This window comes from Mixophyes fleayi, chromosome 1 (genome assembly GCF_038048845.1).
Source record: "Mixophyes fleayi isolate aMixFle1 chromosome 1, aMixFle1.hap1, whole genome shotgun sequence".
NCBI classification, from domain to species: domain Eukaryota; kingdom Metazoa; phylum Chordata; class Amphibia; order Anura; family Limnodynastidae; genus Mixophyes; species Mixophyes fleayi.
This window is the reverse complement of record NC_134402.1, coordinates 308,668,537-308,682,403: the sequence shown is the minus strand read 5'-3', so window position 1 is coordinate 308,682,403 and position 13,867 is coordinate 308,668,537. Positions and strand designations below refer to the sequence as shown.

The 13,867-nt window shown below is 38.4% G+C and overlaps 1 long non-coding RNA gene and 1 gene segment (V, D, J or C); both read left to right on the top strand.

Moving 5' to 3' along the window:
* Positions 1–3,467: 3,467 nt before the first annotated feature.
* LOC142158036 (Ig mu chain C region-like) lies at positions 3,468–7,278 on the top strand. The segment is given in 4 exon segments: positions 3,468–3,797; positions 4,365–4,691; positions 5,598–5,924; positions 6,597–7,278. Coding segments are annotated over 4 exon segments (1,371 nt in total).
* A 3,326-nt stretch (positions 7,279–10,604) lies between these two features.
* Positions 10,605–12,226, top strand: LOC142158052 (uncharacterized). Its single transcript, XR_012692716.1, has 2 exons — positions 10,605–10,882; positions 12,034–12,226. It is a non-coding gene; the product is annotated as an uncharacterized LOC142158052 (long non-coding RNA).
* The last annotated feature ends 1,641 nt before the right edge of the window (positions 12,227–13,867 follow it).

Below are 13,867 nucleotides of genomic sequence, written 5' to 3'. Positions count from 1 at the left end.
CTATAGTGAGGGATATGGATATAAAATGCTGTTTAAATAAACATAATGGGCCTGATTCATCAAGGGACGTAAATTGCATTTTTGTGCATACAGTCCGCAAAATCACTCTGCACGTGCCCAGAACTGGACCATGCACCACAGAACGCAGCCATGTTCAATTCATCTTTGAGCGCAAAAGACACTTACTACAGTCTACAGTATGATTTCAGGGAGGGAACAGGGTGGGAAAAGGGTGTTTGCATATAGTCAATGTATGGTAAGGGGGTGCCAATCTCAAGTACATGCAACAGCGTCCAATTCAAGCTCTGAGCACCTCTCTGGTACTTTTTCAGCTATATCTCTTGCTCCAGCTACAGGTCTAGTCTAAGTGCCGATTACTAGTGATGACAGTTGTGTATGCATGCTATTACATGTGTTTGCAATCGGGAGCAACTGTAAAAGATTATTTTATGGACAGTAGACATTCATAACATACTAATAAAAATGTATTATTAATAGCTAATATTAATTGAATAGTTTTTTTCTTCTGTGAGTTCATTTGCAATTTTATATTCCACATATACCATACTCCAATGACAACTAGTATCATTGACGTAGCTATAGGCAACACCATTTTTTGTACACAGCTACCAGTAAAACAGTTTTCATAAATGTCAATACTGTCACAAGTCACAACAGTACAGTGTACAGTGTCAGACAGCTGTAAATAATGTTATAAGATGTGAGGAAATGACACGTGCTGGGCACATGTGAAGTGTTATGCCTAATATCCATTGCATCCTCTACAGCCATGGTAGTTAAGCCCTGGTGAGGGACAGAGTATTGATAGCTGTACTAATATTTTTGTAATTTGTGAGTTATGGTGAAAGTTAAATTCTAAGCAAACTTTGTAACTTTAGGTGTTCAGTATTGGAGGCTCTAGTGGACTAGAGCTAGCTGTATGAATTTATTATAATTGCTATAAGTTTCTATAGTAATATGTCTGCAATAACGGATAAGTATTTGATGATCTATACTCTGGAAGGAGCTAAGGTTACCAGTAATCCACATAACTTGATAAGTGGTTTGGATGGTAGCAAGCAGCCTTAGTGTCAAAAATTTTAAATAGTCCAGTAATAACCAATTATGGGCAGAGAGATATCAAATTAGAGTGACCTTTGTAGATCAATATAGCCTGTAGTCAACGGTTATTGGAAGCTCTAATAATGGATTGTAGGCGTGGACATATTAAATTAGGAGCAGGGAGCTCTTCTGGAGCGTTTAAAGTTAATGTTCCTTTGGTTATGAATGAACAGGTTATAAGTTACTGTATTCCATATTGAAACCGTGCAAGTAAAGTCCTGGATAAGAAACTAGGCAGGGGCAGGCTGGGATGAGGGGCAGGAGGGCATCTGGCCATTGGGCCGGTCCCATAATGGGCTACCTTGGGCTGGGTCACCTGCATTTTTTCCCTTTAAAATGTTCCTAATAGGCTGTTGAGTAGAGTCTTGGCCCCAGGCTAAAATTTGCCAGCCATCCCCTGAAACTAGGTTAGTTGACATAATGGGTAAAGTGCTAAACAATGCAACATTAGAGACATGAAGAAGAAGATCCCAGCCAGTATAAGAATATAATGAGCTATATTGAGGAGGAAAGGTTCAGTAAGAGCCATAATTGGGTAGAAGGGACTGTGCTCTATTCCAATGGTGCAAGAGCGGCACACAACACGGGTCTCCCTCCCTTACACATATACAAAACTCGACAGTTGGGCGCTCATTGAAAATCTAGATGTGATATATGTCCAATTAGGAGTTATTTCAATATATCAACCATCAGTCCTTAAAAATATCACATTTAGTTAGTCAATGAGCGCCCAACTGTCGATTTTTGTATATCAGTAAGAGCTATACAATTAGCGAATTCTTATCCCTTTGTTTCCAAATAATGTCTATGTGTCAGTTTTATGGCTCATTGTTTGGTTTTCCAAAAAAGAATAAGATTCTAATTACTTTGTGTTGTCTATAAATGAAAGGGATTCTTTACTAATCCAGCCAATGAATCCAGGCAACTCTTATTACACTGAAAACAGGGAGCTGGTTGATGTACAGTGGATTTACACTGTATGTTCAGACGGATGGGCGGCCGCATACTCTGCTGCAACATTATAATATACCACTTCAAAACATTGGCAAACTTGGCATTACAGGGTCTAGTTGCCCTTCTCACCAAGAAATAAAAAATTACAAAAAGTTTTACAATCCATAAGCACACATTGGTAGGCAAGATGTGTATAAATGTCCATGCTTGTGTCTAAGCATATTGTTAGAACACAAGGCCAGCTGAAATGTTGTGAGGTAGTGTACAGAGTGATAAAGTACATAGAGGAATGTACTGAAAAACACGCAAGGTCACACAAACAAAATGAAGGCAATAATGAAGTGGAATTACTTATAGAGATGTATGCAATGGGGTGTTATAGTAAGGAATGTGTATATTTACAGTCAGCTAGAAATACATAATTCTGGAGAGACATAAGGCTCTCCCTCACAAACTAGCTTATGACATTAATAGTAGTTGCTCTCATGAACCTGTGATATAAAATTACAAATAACACTAACAAAGGTAGACATTTCTGTTTATTAGAGGTATAGCTAATCATACATCTTAAGTTGCTATAAATCCATGAAACAAATCTAAAAAATCAATCTTGAAGACGATATAAGGCTGTATTCTTGAGACTTGGGGACAAGTCCTCTGGTGGGTACAGAAAATACCATTTGAAAAGCTGTATTATGCTTAGTCAACTGACTGACTATGTGCGATACTATAGAAAACAAGATACAAGTATAGTGATTTTAATTCTGGTCCTTCATGACTGCTAACATACATGTCTTTCAGATCTCCTATTTATATTAGAGATTGGACCATTGATGTGATTCTGTAAGGAAATCTGGAAAACATGCTAACTCTTTAGACTGCAGTAGAGAAACTACACTAAGCATTCCCCTGCGTCTCTCTGTCTGTCCACCTCTCCCCTTAGATTGTACGCTACTCTGAGCAGGGCCATCTCTCCTCCTGTTTCCACCACTTCTAACTCTGCTCTCCAGCTACTTAGCCCTCCTCCTCGAGGGTCCTCCACCCCACGTCCACTCTCGCTCCCTCCTCCCCCCTGGGGGTCTCCCTGTCTTCCGCGCCCTCCTTCTTGGGCCCCGTCGTTTGCGGATCCTCCCTCCCCCTTCCCCGCCCTCTCTAGCTGTGCATTGAGCTTACTGAGTTGCTGTGTTTACTGTACTGTGCTGTCTCCCATTGTATTGTAATTTTGTTTGTGTCTGTACGGCGCTGCGGATGCCTTGTGGCGCCTTATAAATAAATATTAATAATAATAATAATAATTCCAGAGAATTTGCAGTCAAGTGATTAAAACACATGAATTGTTTGATTGGCTTCTTCTCACGTTTAAACATTTTCTAGTATTGGTATGTGACACCAATTTATGTTCTTATCTCTTGCAGAAAGCATGATTGTCCCAGAAGTCTTTCCCATTATCTCGGCTGGGAGTAAAGATAGCAGTTTGTTTTCTATTGGCTGCCTGGTATACAAATACTTCCCTGAACCCATAGAAGTGACATGGAAGACAACTGCTGGGGAGATACCACAGAATGTAAAGAATATTCCTTCAGGCCCATTATCAATGACCTCCAGTTACAGCCTTGTCAGTATAGTTACTATCAATAATACTGACTTTGACAATAAGACTTACCAGTGCAATGTCCAGCACTTTTCCAGCAATATCCAGAAGACTATTCCCCGCAAAAGATGTGAGTCACAATTCAAATGCTAAACTCTAATCTAATACATATATCTTGTCAAAGAAGATTAATAGTGTATTCTGTTGAGTATTGTCACTCACAAGGGTCTTTTAAGCTTAAAATAAAACCATTCTTGACCCCTTAAGATACAGTAAATGCCCAGCTCTCACTTTAAGGTTTTTCTTTCACTTGCCATGTTAGCAACGAGAAAATAAATGTTACAAATGATAAGATACTAGGAGGGCAATAGCAAAATATATAATAAAAAAAAAAAAAGCCCAAAATCAGTGTAATCCCAAAAATAGACCTTTGGTGGCGCTGTGGTAAGACAAATGTATCACTGGGTCCTGGGAAAAGTATAAAACTGATATTACCTTTTCTATGTGATGGAAATAAGATAGTTGGGGTCTACTACTTCTGTCCAAGAGAGTATTTCATGGTCACTGTGGACTGTAAACTAGTATAGAAAAGGGCGTAAACACACACACACACTTACATGAATGTGAAGAATGTGGGAATATTATATAGCATTTTGCATTTGTCAAATAGCAAATAATTTGCTTATTTATCCCTCAGGCGAACCTCCACCACCAGAGTTCCCTACCGTACACCTCCTGCAAGGAAGCTGCCCTGAGAGCACCAATGGTCAAGTAGAGCTGACTTGCCAGGTGTATAACCTAACCTCCCAGGATGCCACGGTGAAATGGTATATCAATGACCAGGAGGAAATAATGCTCCAACAAGATAGTCTTGAACTGGGAAAATCCAAAAATCACTTTTTTGTCCTGTACACCACAGTGAGCATCAGTCAGGCTAAGTGGAACACTGGCGCTGAAGTCAAATGTCATGTGACAGACAAAGGAACAGGCAAATCAGCTGAGAGCAAAATCAGGAAATGCTCAGGTATGGACAAGAGATTGGTCAGGGGTGTGTCTTACCGTTCTGCTGTCAGCATCTGCAATTTACATGGCGTCCTTCTCACCACATAGTCAAACTACCAAAAATATTTGTATATGAGTCATGGTATTTTAAAAGACAAATACTGTATTTTTTATGCATTATTACATCTCTGCCAGTATTGCTTATCCTAATTTATACACTTGCACCAAGATAACTGATATTATTAAATTGATTTCTCTAAGTTTTCTGCTCTGAGACAGCTGCTTCAGGTAGCTTCCTGATATAGGCACACATAGGTTTTGGTACAATTATTAAAGCTTCAGCTCAAGAAACAGATACAAAGACTGCTGCACAAAACATACTTTTAGGTGAAGATTCACCATTTTTCCCCTCTTTTTGCGATTGGTGCGACTATTTTTAAATAGATCACCTACAATTTATTTACCAATAATACAACATGTTTTGAGAAACTGTTGCAAAGTTTTTAGGCCACAAAAATGTCACAAAAATGATGTCAGTAAACATCTGGCGGAAAGCAAGCGTAGATCTTTAAACAGAGAGAAAAAAGTAGATATAAACTATTTCTATTGATGTTCTGCGGGGAAGAGCGCTCCATGTAGTAGATCCTATTCCTCTACAAATTTTCTGTCTTTTCGTGTTTTGTAATAACACCTCCTATGGAAGTATACACTGTGCTGCAGATACACCCACACTTCCATATCTGTTCTCTAGTTTTCAATAATGAAATTGAAATGTAAGTATTCCTTCCCTGCTTTCTCTTTCTCCTCCTGCTTCTCTCCTGTGTTTTACCTATTCACACTCTCACCCCTCTGCACATTGGTCAGCGCTCTATCACATTTCTCTCCAGCTGACATGATTGTGAAAATATCTGTTGTTTTCATCCAACAGACAACTTCAACTGTTTGGGAATCAATGTGTTCATGGTGCGGCCCACTGTTGAGGAACTCTATGTCCATAACACTGCCCGCATCAGATGTGTGGCCTCCAACCTTAAAGACACAAATGGCTATACATTTAACTGGAGCTATCCTGGAGCATCTAACGCGTTGAATGTTCTAACTGAAGACCCTCTGCTGGAACAGAATGGCACTTACAGTGTGACCAGTGTACTTACTGCACCCACTGATGCCTGGGTAAAACATAACGAATTTACCTGCATATTCAGTCACGTACAGCTCCCCACTCCGATCATTGTGAGAATAAAGAAGGAACAAGGTAAGAGGCAGCACAGCATAATATTGTTCCAACTGAATGTACCAACTGTCATTGTTACATCTACATTACCAACTAGCAAAATATTTTAATAAAGAGGCCCCTCCACCACCAAAACCCTGGGGGCTGTTACATGCATATGGTTTTCCTGGGGCTCTGCTATTTCTGGTTATACAGAATTACCAATTTAATAAAGTTCACCACCTTTAAATCGCAGAAAAGGGCCTGTGCAGGAGAGCCAGTCACAAGGTGCAAACTCTTGCTTGCAACCTGTAATTAATATATATATATATATGTATGTGTATATATATATATATATATATATATATATATGTATGTGTATATATATATATATATATATATATATATATATATATATATATATATATATATATATGTGTGTGTATATATATATAAATATATATATATATATATATATATATATATAAAAATATAGCAGTGTTTTTAGGGATACCACGAAAATCTTTCCCAGTCAAGGGAAAAGCAAATAATTTTCTGGTGAACTGTTCGGTACTGAACATATCTTGCTTAATTTGGTTTACACACTATAGGCCAGAAAACTATTCCAGCTCAATGACTGTCATGTTCCAATGATATATTTTACTATTTACCATAATAATATTTTCCCTCTATTTGATTCATTTTATAATACAGGCACCAAGAATACACCACCTATTGTTGCAGTCTCCCATCCATCTCCTGAGGAGGAGGCCCTGAAAGAGGTGGTCACCCTAGTCTGTATTGCCATAAATCACTACCCAGAAGACATCTATATGAACTGGAGAACAAATGGTATGGATGTCTCCCAAAGTAGCTATGTTACCACCGAATCCAAGCCTCATGCTGGAGGACAGCATTATTCAACAGTCAGCATACTTACCATCCCTGCCGACTCATGGGAAAATAATATTAACTGTGAATGCATCGTGGGCCATGAAGCCATCCCGTTGAATTTTACCAAAAGATCCATTGACAAAAACTCTGGTAAACCAACAGTGGTTAATGTGTCTGTCACCATGTCTGACTCCACCCTGTCTTGTTCTTAAAAATGTCCCTTCTTTCCTTTCACCACAAGTTCTTCCTCCCTTTATATCCTACAGTACAGAAATGGCTGCAGAAGTCTTCTGATAAACTGATTTGAAAAAAAAAATGTATTATCTTCCTTCCTAAATGACAAATTCCCCCCCCCCCCTCATCCTTTTGTCTATACCTGCTTGTGCTCCATGTTCCTCTTTCCCTAAAACCCAACTACACCCAAATGTTTACTTGTGATGGAAAAGTGGGGACTTGTGTTTTGTAAAATATTTGATGCTGCAATAAATTCTGTAAAGAAAAATGGAAGAGAAAGAGACTCACTAACTAGTACAGTCTTGTGATACACATATGTAATACCGCTTTCATACTGCCGCCCCGGCAATATCCTGGGTTTTTCAAGCCGGGTTTTTACTGGGGCTCGGAGCGTCCCAGCTCAGAAACACCATTCATACTGCACCTCGGACCCGGGAATTTCCCGGGTTGACCCCATTCATACTGCACAAGTCTGTGCCCTGGCAATTTGTGGGAGTCATCACCAGAGCAGTTTTCATTGGCTGAAAAATGGTGATGTCATTGAAAGGTGACTGGTTTTTTGATACACACTTTTTAAGTGAAATAAAAGCAATTTTCTCCAACAAACTCCGATTCTGCTTCAGCTTGATCTGCACTCCACCATCCACCATTTCTCCTAAACTCCTTCTCGAATCTTCCACGGGCTCCCACCGATGACATCATCCTCCAGAGACAGGCAGACAGCCAATCAGCTTGTGTTCTGTGCAACCCGGGTTGAAAAACCCGGGTTGCACCATTCATAGAGCAGGCAACCCGGGTCCGACCCGGGAATTACCCCTCGATAAATCCCGGGTTGAAGACCCGGGTTTTTAGACCCGGGATTTTTGACTTGTACCATTCATACTGCACCAAGACCCGGGTCGTTTGAGCTCGCCCCGGCAAAAACCCGGGATTTTGGTGCAGTATGAATGGGGTATAAGTGGTCAAAGACATGATACTTCTAAACAAAGCTTTATTCCTGGCATCCAAAATAGAGTTCAACGTGTGTATGGTGATGCAGAATACAAACTAACCACTGTTTATCCTTTTATGGATCTGGCTCACATCCAGTTCAGGATTCCCAAGCATGATACTGAAAAAATACATTTTCCACTGTGACTTGCCCTTTAACTAATATTTAAAAGTACAGTTAATCCTTCTATTCCAATCACAAGTGCCTTGAAGAAGTTACAGAAACACATTTCAGTGAGATCTTGTTATCCTGGTATTTCAGAATAATTCAGAGAAGATACATTTTCCAAGTCGAAAGTTTCCACTAACTAAAACAGGGCTGTATAAGAACAAATGGACCAGGGAATGTGGTGACTTGAGTGAACACACAGAAAACTATAAGAAATGAAAATGCTAGATGCAATCTTTCCAGCAGACTTAGATGTTAAATATGCATTATTTCCTCATACTGGTCTATTATCAGGGCCATAACTAGGGCTGTGCGACAGGGGCGACCGCCCAGGGCGCAATTTAAGAATATTTTAGGTTAATTTGGTTAAAATTGAGGGCTGGGGGGGGGGGGGGGGGCATTTGTCATTCTTGCCCCGGGCACTAGAATTCTAAGTTACGGCTCTGACTATTATATATATGGAAAAATGTACTCCCTAATCAGGGGCTGACTAGCCTGGGGGACAGGGTGGCATCTGCCCCCTGGGCCGGTCCCATAGTGGGCTACCTTGGACTGGGTGACTTGGCTACCTGCATTTTTCTTGCTTTAAAATGTTACTAACAGGCTGCCGAGTCGGCAAGCCCCTGCCCTTAGTGTAAATTATAAGAATATTATAGGTCATAAATAAGCTCCTTGGCCATATAAAGGCACAAGGCCGCAGGCTGAGTGGAACTCCTTAGTGACTTATAAACTCCATCATAATTTATAGCATGTACATTATTCCTTCCAAAAAAACGCATTTCCTAATGAACACTGAGTGATGGCCTTAGAACTCACCATTTACACAGCTATTATTTCTAGGAGTATATACGTATATTAGCATCATTTGTATATTCTAAATATCCTTGTGTGTGTGTGTATGTGTGCGAATGTGTATGTGGGTGCACGCAAGTATATGTGTTTGATGTAATTGCTACAGGTACTCAACATGAATGTCACAAACCGCATCCAATTCAATGCACATTTTAAGACATAGCTAAAATAAGGTAAATAAATATCATTAAGAAATGCAAAATAATAAAACCAACAAAAAGCGAGTGACAATGATAAGGCATCATCAATATGTCCATGTTTAAAATAATAAAACCCTTTTCATTCATTTTATTATACAGAACATATAAAAAGCCACAAAGACATATATACTTGTAAATATATTAAAAAGGCTCCTGTCATGCAAGGGTTCATTCTTTACACCCCACCAATACAGTCCTTTAACTGACTGCTGTTGTAGTGGCAGTACAGTACTTATTCTGCTAAGAATAATTTTAATGTAATACAGATTGACAAGTACAACATATTATCACACAATCTATTTGTAGGATGCGATTCTCAATAAAGTATGAGTTGCCTTCACTATCATACTTTACACAGAAACTAGTCCTGTCACATGGTTCTTTACTGAAGCAAAATTTGGGAAAATCATGTGAGCATTAAGGGGGTGCCTTGTCTTTGAAAAAACACACCCCAAAACCAAAAATGATATCTGCTCACATTTCAGAAAATAATTTAATTACATTTTTTACTAAGACATTTAAACATGAACAAGAAAAGTAAAATACAAAAATTAAAAAACCAAACCACTGATAAAACATGAACACTAAGATATTGTCACAATGTTACCTACTCACACACAATACAACATGTAAGAAAATGAAGGAGGAAAAAGGAAGAGTGGGATTACCACCTATAAGGGGGCTAATATATCTACTTGAAAATCAGGATATTACATCCAGAAAAAAATTGTCTTGTGCCAGTGTGCAATGGGAACTAGGCATCTCATTAAGCTTTATCACTTTAGTAGTGTTACATAATATACAATAAAAATATTATGACAGGTGCATTCAAATCCTTTATTTTATTATTATTTTTTAATTTAATAATTATTTTTCTGCCACTTTTGGACAATTCAGTATTATAATGTGGCGCTCCCATTAATTTAGTGCCCCTTCATTCACAGTACCACAAACTCTCCACAATACTGGGAATTGTGATAATAAACAGGTTACTAAGTAATAAAAAAAAGGTGGGTTTGCCTGCAATATGTTGTACTGTCTGCAGCTGCACATGACATATTTGGGGAAATAGGTGTGGTTCTTTCTTAGTTGTACAACAGTTCTGTTTTTAGCACCTTTTGGGGAACTGAAATATACACCACGTCAAAACAAGATATTTTAGTTTTTTTCTAAACAACATCTGATCGCTGTTGCATTTGTATGGTACCTAACAGTAATGAAGATAAAAGAATAATATTGATCATATAAATTTTTCCAACAGTCAGATATGGAATAGTTGGGGATAATGTCTTTCTCTACACACGCACTATAATTATAAGGATATTTAGATCTTAGTTACAAGTGTAATAATTTTATGAACTACACCCAAACAAGTAATGATGATCAATGTCACCTAAAGAGTGATTTCTTGTGTGTGTGAGATGTGTCTGCAGAATACTGATTTGTCCTGAGCAGCAGGCCTTATTCAGAAGGTGAAGTGGTAGAATCCTTAAGCCTTGGGTAACGTGTGTATTCCTCATTTAGGTTCTTACCCTCACACAAACTTCACAATCCGCATAGTGGAAGACGAGGGCATAGATAACCCCAAGGCCATCTCAACAACATTCATTTCCTTGTTCATCCTGAGTCTGGTCTATAGTGTCACCGTAACTTTGTTTAAGGTAAGAAAACTCTGTTCTGCAGGTGGCCTATTGTTTATTAGTTATTTATCATTGTTGTTTATTTAGCACTAAACATATTACACAGCACTGCAAAGAGCATATGTAATCAATCACATCAGTCCCTGCTCCATTGGAGCTTACAATCTAAATTCCCAAAGAAAACACACACACACACACACACACACACACACGTCCATTTTGTCAGAAGCCAATTAACCTGACAGTAAGTTTTTGGATTGGTTTTGTGGGAGGAAACAAAAGAGCCTGGTTGAAACCCACGCAAACAAAAGGAGAACATACAAACTGCACACAGATAGGGTCCGGGTTGGAATCGATCTTGCTGTGAGGCAGACATGCTGATCACTGTGCCACCGTGGGGCCCAGACATATACAGATGTGTTTAAAGCACAGCCCTATATCTTTGAAACCTTTATTTCCACTATTAATTTTCTCCCCATGAAATGGAATACTTTCCTTTTACCCATAAAATCCCAATCTCCCTCATTGGATACAATGGGCTGTCCAATTCAAACTTGGAATCATATAACAGGAACTTTGAAATGTTATCAACTACTTCAGCTGATATTCTGAACATTCTTTCCTTAACAATAACCTTATTTCTCTTTCACAATGATAATTCTTTGATTTCTATATCTAATACATCTTCAACCTCTCACACATGAAAATAAATGTATTTATCTTTAATGCTTCATAGACAAAGAAGAGAGTGCCATATATACCCAAAACACTAATTGTATTAAAGAGTAATTGAAGCATCTCTTCATGAACCTTGTACCCTAAATCCCAAATAAAAACCTTCTACTGCACTCATATTCCATAGTTTCCTGTTATGATACCCCAAAAGCAATCATACTACACTACCACTAAATACAAACTCTATAATACATACTATATTACATTTTTTATTTGTCTTACAGTATAATGCATCCTACACTAAATCCATTCAGGAGTCCTGTTTCCTCATTTACCATTTAGAGTCTGTAAACTAGAAATGCTTTTTTTTCTGTTACAACAGCATCAGTTTCATCTCTAGATACATGCACACGTGTGACCACTAGTAATTTGTTGCGTGTCCCCATGACATATTCCGTAAGAGTATATTAATAAACCAATCTTTTTCTTCTATCCAGGTAAAGTGAGATCTATCTTGTTCTGTCTTCTCCACAATCAGGTCCAGCTACTGACGAAGCAGGACTAAAAGTCTGGAACCGGTGATAACGGCAGGATAAAGTTCTCATCGCCCTTTTTTACCATGTAAAAAATAGTGTTATGCCTGTAGTAAATGTGGTTAAAGCTTTCTCTAATAAAAGTGTATTTATCCGATTACGTCTGTTTGCATCTGAGTATTATCCATCACACAAGACCAAGGGGTATATTTACTAAACTGCGGGTTTGAAAAAGTGGAGATGTTGCCAATAGCAACAAATCAGATACTAGCTGTTATTTTGTAGAATGTACTAAATAAATGATAACTAGAATCTGATTGGTTGCTATAGGCAACATCTCCACTTTTTCAAACCCGCAGTTTAGTAAATCTAGCCCCAAAGCTTTTCAAATAAGGAAAACAAGAAAGCAAGAAATTAGTAAACTCTATACTCTGCATTCATAAAAGATTATTACATTTGAAAAGAATAAACTGTAGGGTTACTAACTAACAAAGGAGTAAACACACACAGTACAGTCAACAAGGCAAAGTATCATTCAGCAAATGCAACTGTTGACTGGTTGCTATAGCTTACTGCACTAGTAAATCATTTTATGACATTTTTGCAGAGAAGAACAATAAAATGTCTCCTTCAGAGAAAGTGGGAGTTTTAAAGGGGTTTGTGATATCATAGGATTAGCTTGATATTCACTGACATCTTTATTTTTCTTAGAGCCTATTGTATATAGCATATCCATACTTGCTCACTCTTCCAGAACCCTCCGGATAGCAGGGGTGTCTCCCAGATCCCACATGCGTCACTAGAATGAGGCCTCAATTATGTGATTCTCTGCAAATTGTGTCATTTTGTGTGCATCTGTGTGTTCCCCTTGACATCTCACCATAGGGCGTGGCCAAAATTATATGTGGCGCTATGCTCACCCTGCATTTGCCCCTTGACCTCCCCTCCAGTATGTCTGAGAGGGGGATATTTAAAGTTGTCAAGTATGAGTATATCACTACATATATTAATTGCCTTCAGTACATTTACTTACAGCTGGCAGCGCCGCTTTCTGCATATTTATTAAGTAAAGAAATACCAGTCTCACCAAACACCTTCCCAACATTTTCAGTGATAAGATATAGTTCTGTCTTAGATTGGCATAATCCTTTAAGGTTCTGCTGTCAATGTTTACATCAAAATAATTCTGGAACAAGAACAAACAAAACTACACAAGAGTGCAGCAAATGAAAGAGGCTTCAATGTCGATGATTTGGTGTAGAGCACTTTTATTTGAAATGTTAGGCCAATATTTAATGTGACTCATCATAATAAAATCGTCAGTGCTATTCCAGATGTGAACGTGCAGATCAGTGTTGTCAGCAAGAAACTTCTCAATGTTCTAATGAAAATTGTTTATGCAGCTTAATTTACTGCTACAATTGTGCTAACTGAAAGTGCATTATTGTATTTCACACGGATTGTCTGCTCGTATAGCCAGGCTGATCTACAGCTGTGCTCAAAACTTTCAGCTGAGCCAACCATGTTACACTGCAAGTGGTGCAAATGGAAACACTGTGTTTTCCCTTGCACGCTGGGAAAATACTGCATGCACTGGTTCTGCATACAGATATTAATAAACCTTATTTTTGCACAGGATTTTAGAGTTGAGCTAGTGTCGTTTCATGAATCTAAATCAGGTTGTGTATTTTACATGTCCTCCTCTGCAGCACAAATTGCTTTTTCCTGAGGAAATGTAGAACCCGGTAGTTGGATTTACTCCTATTTTTAAATCAAACCCTGTATATGCAGTTGACTA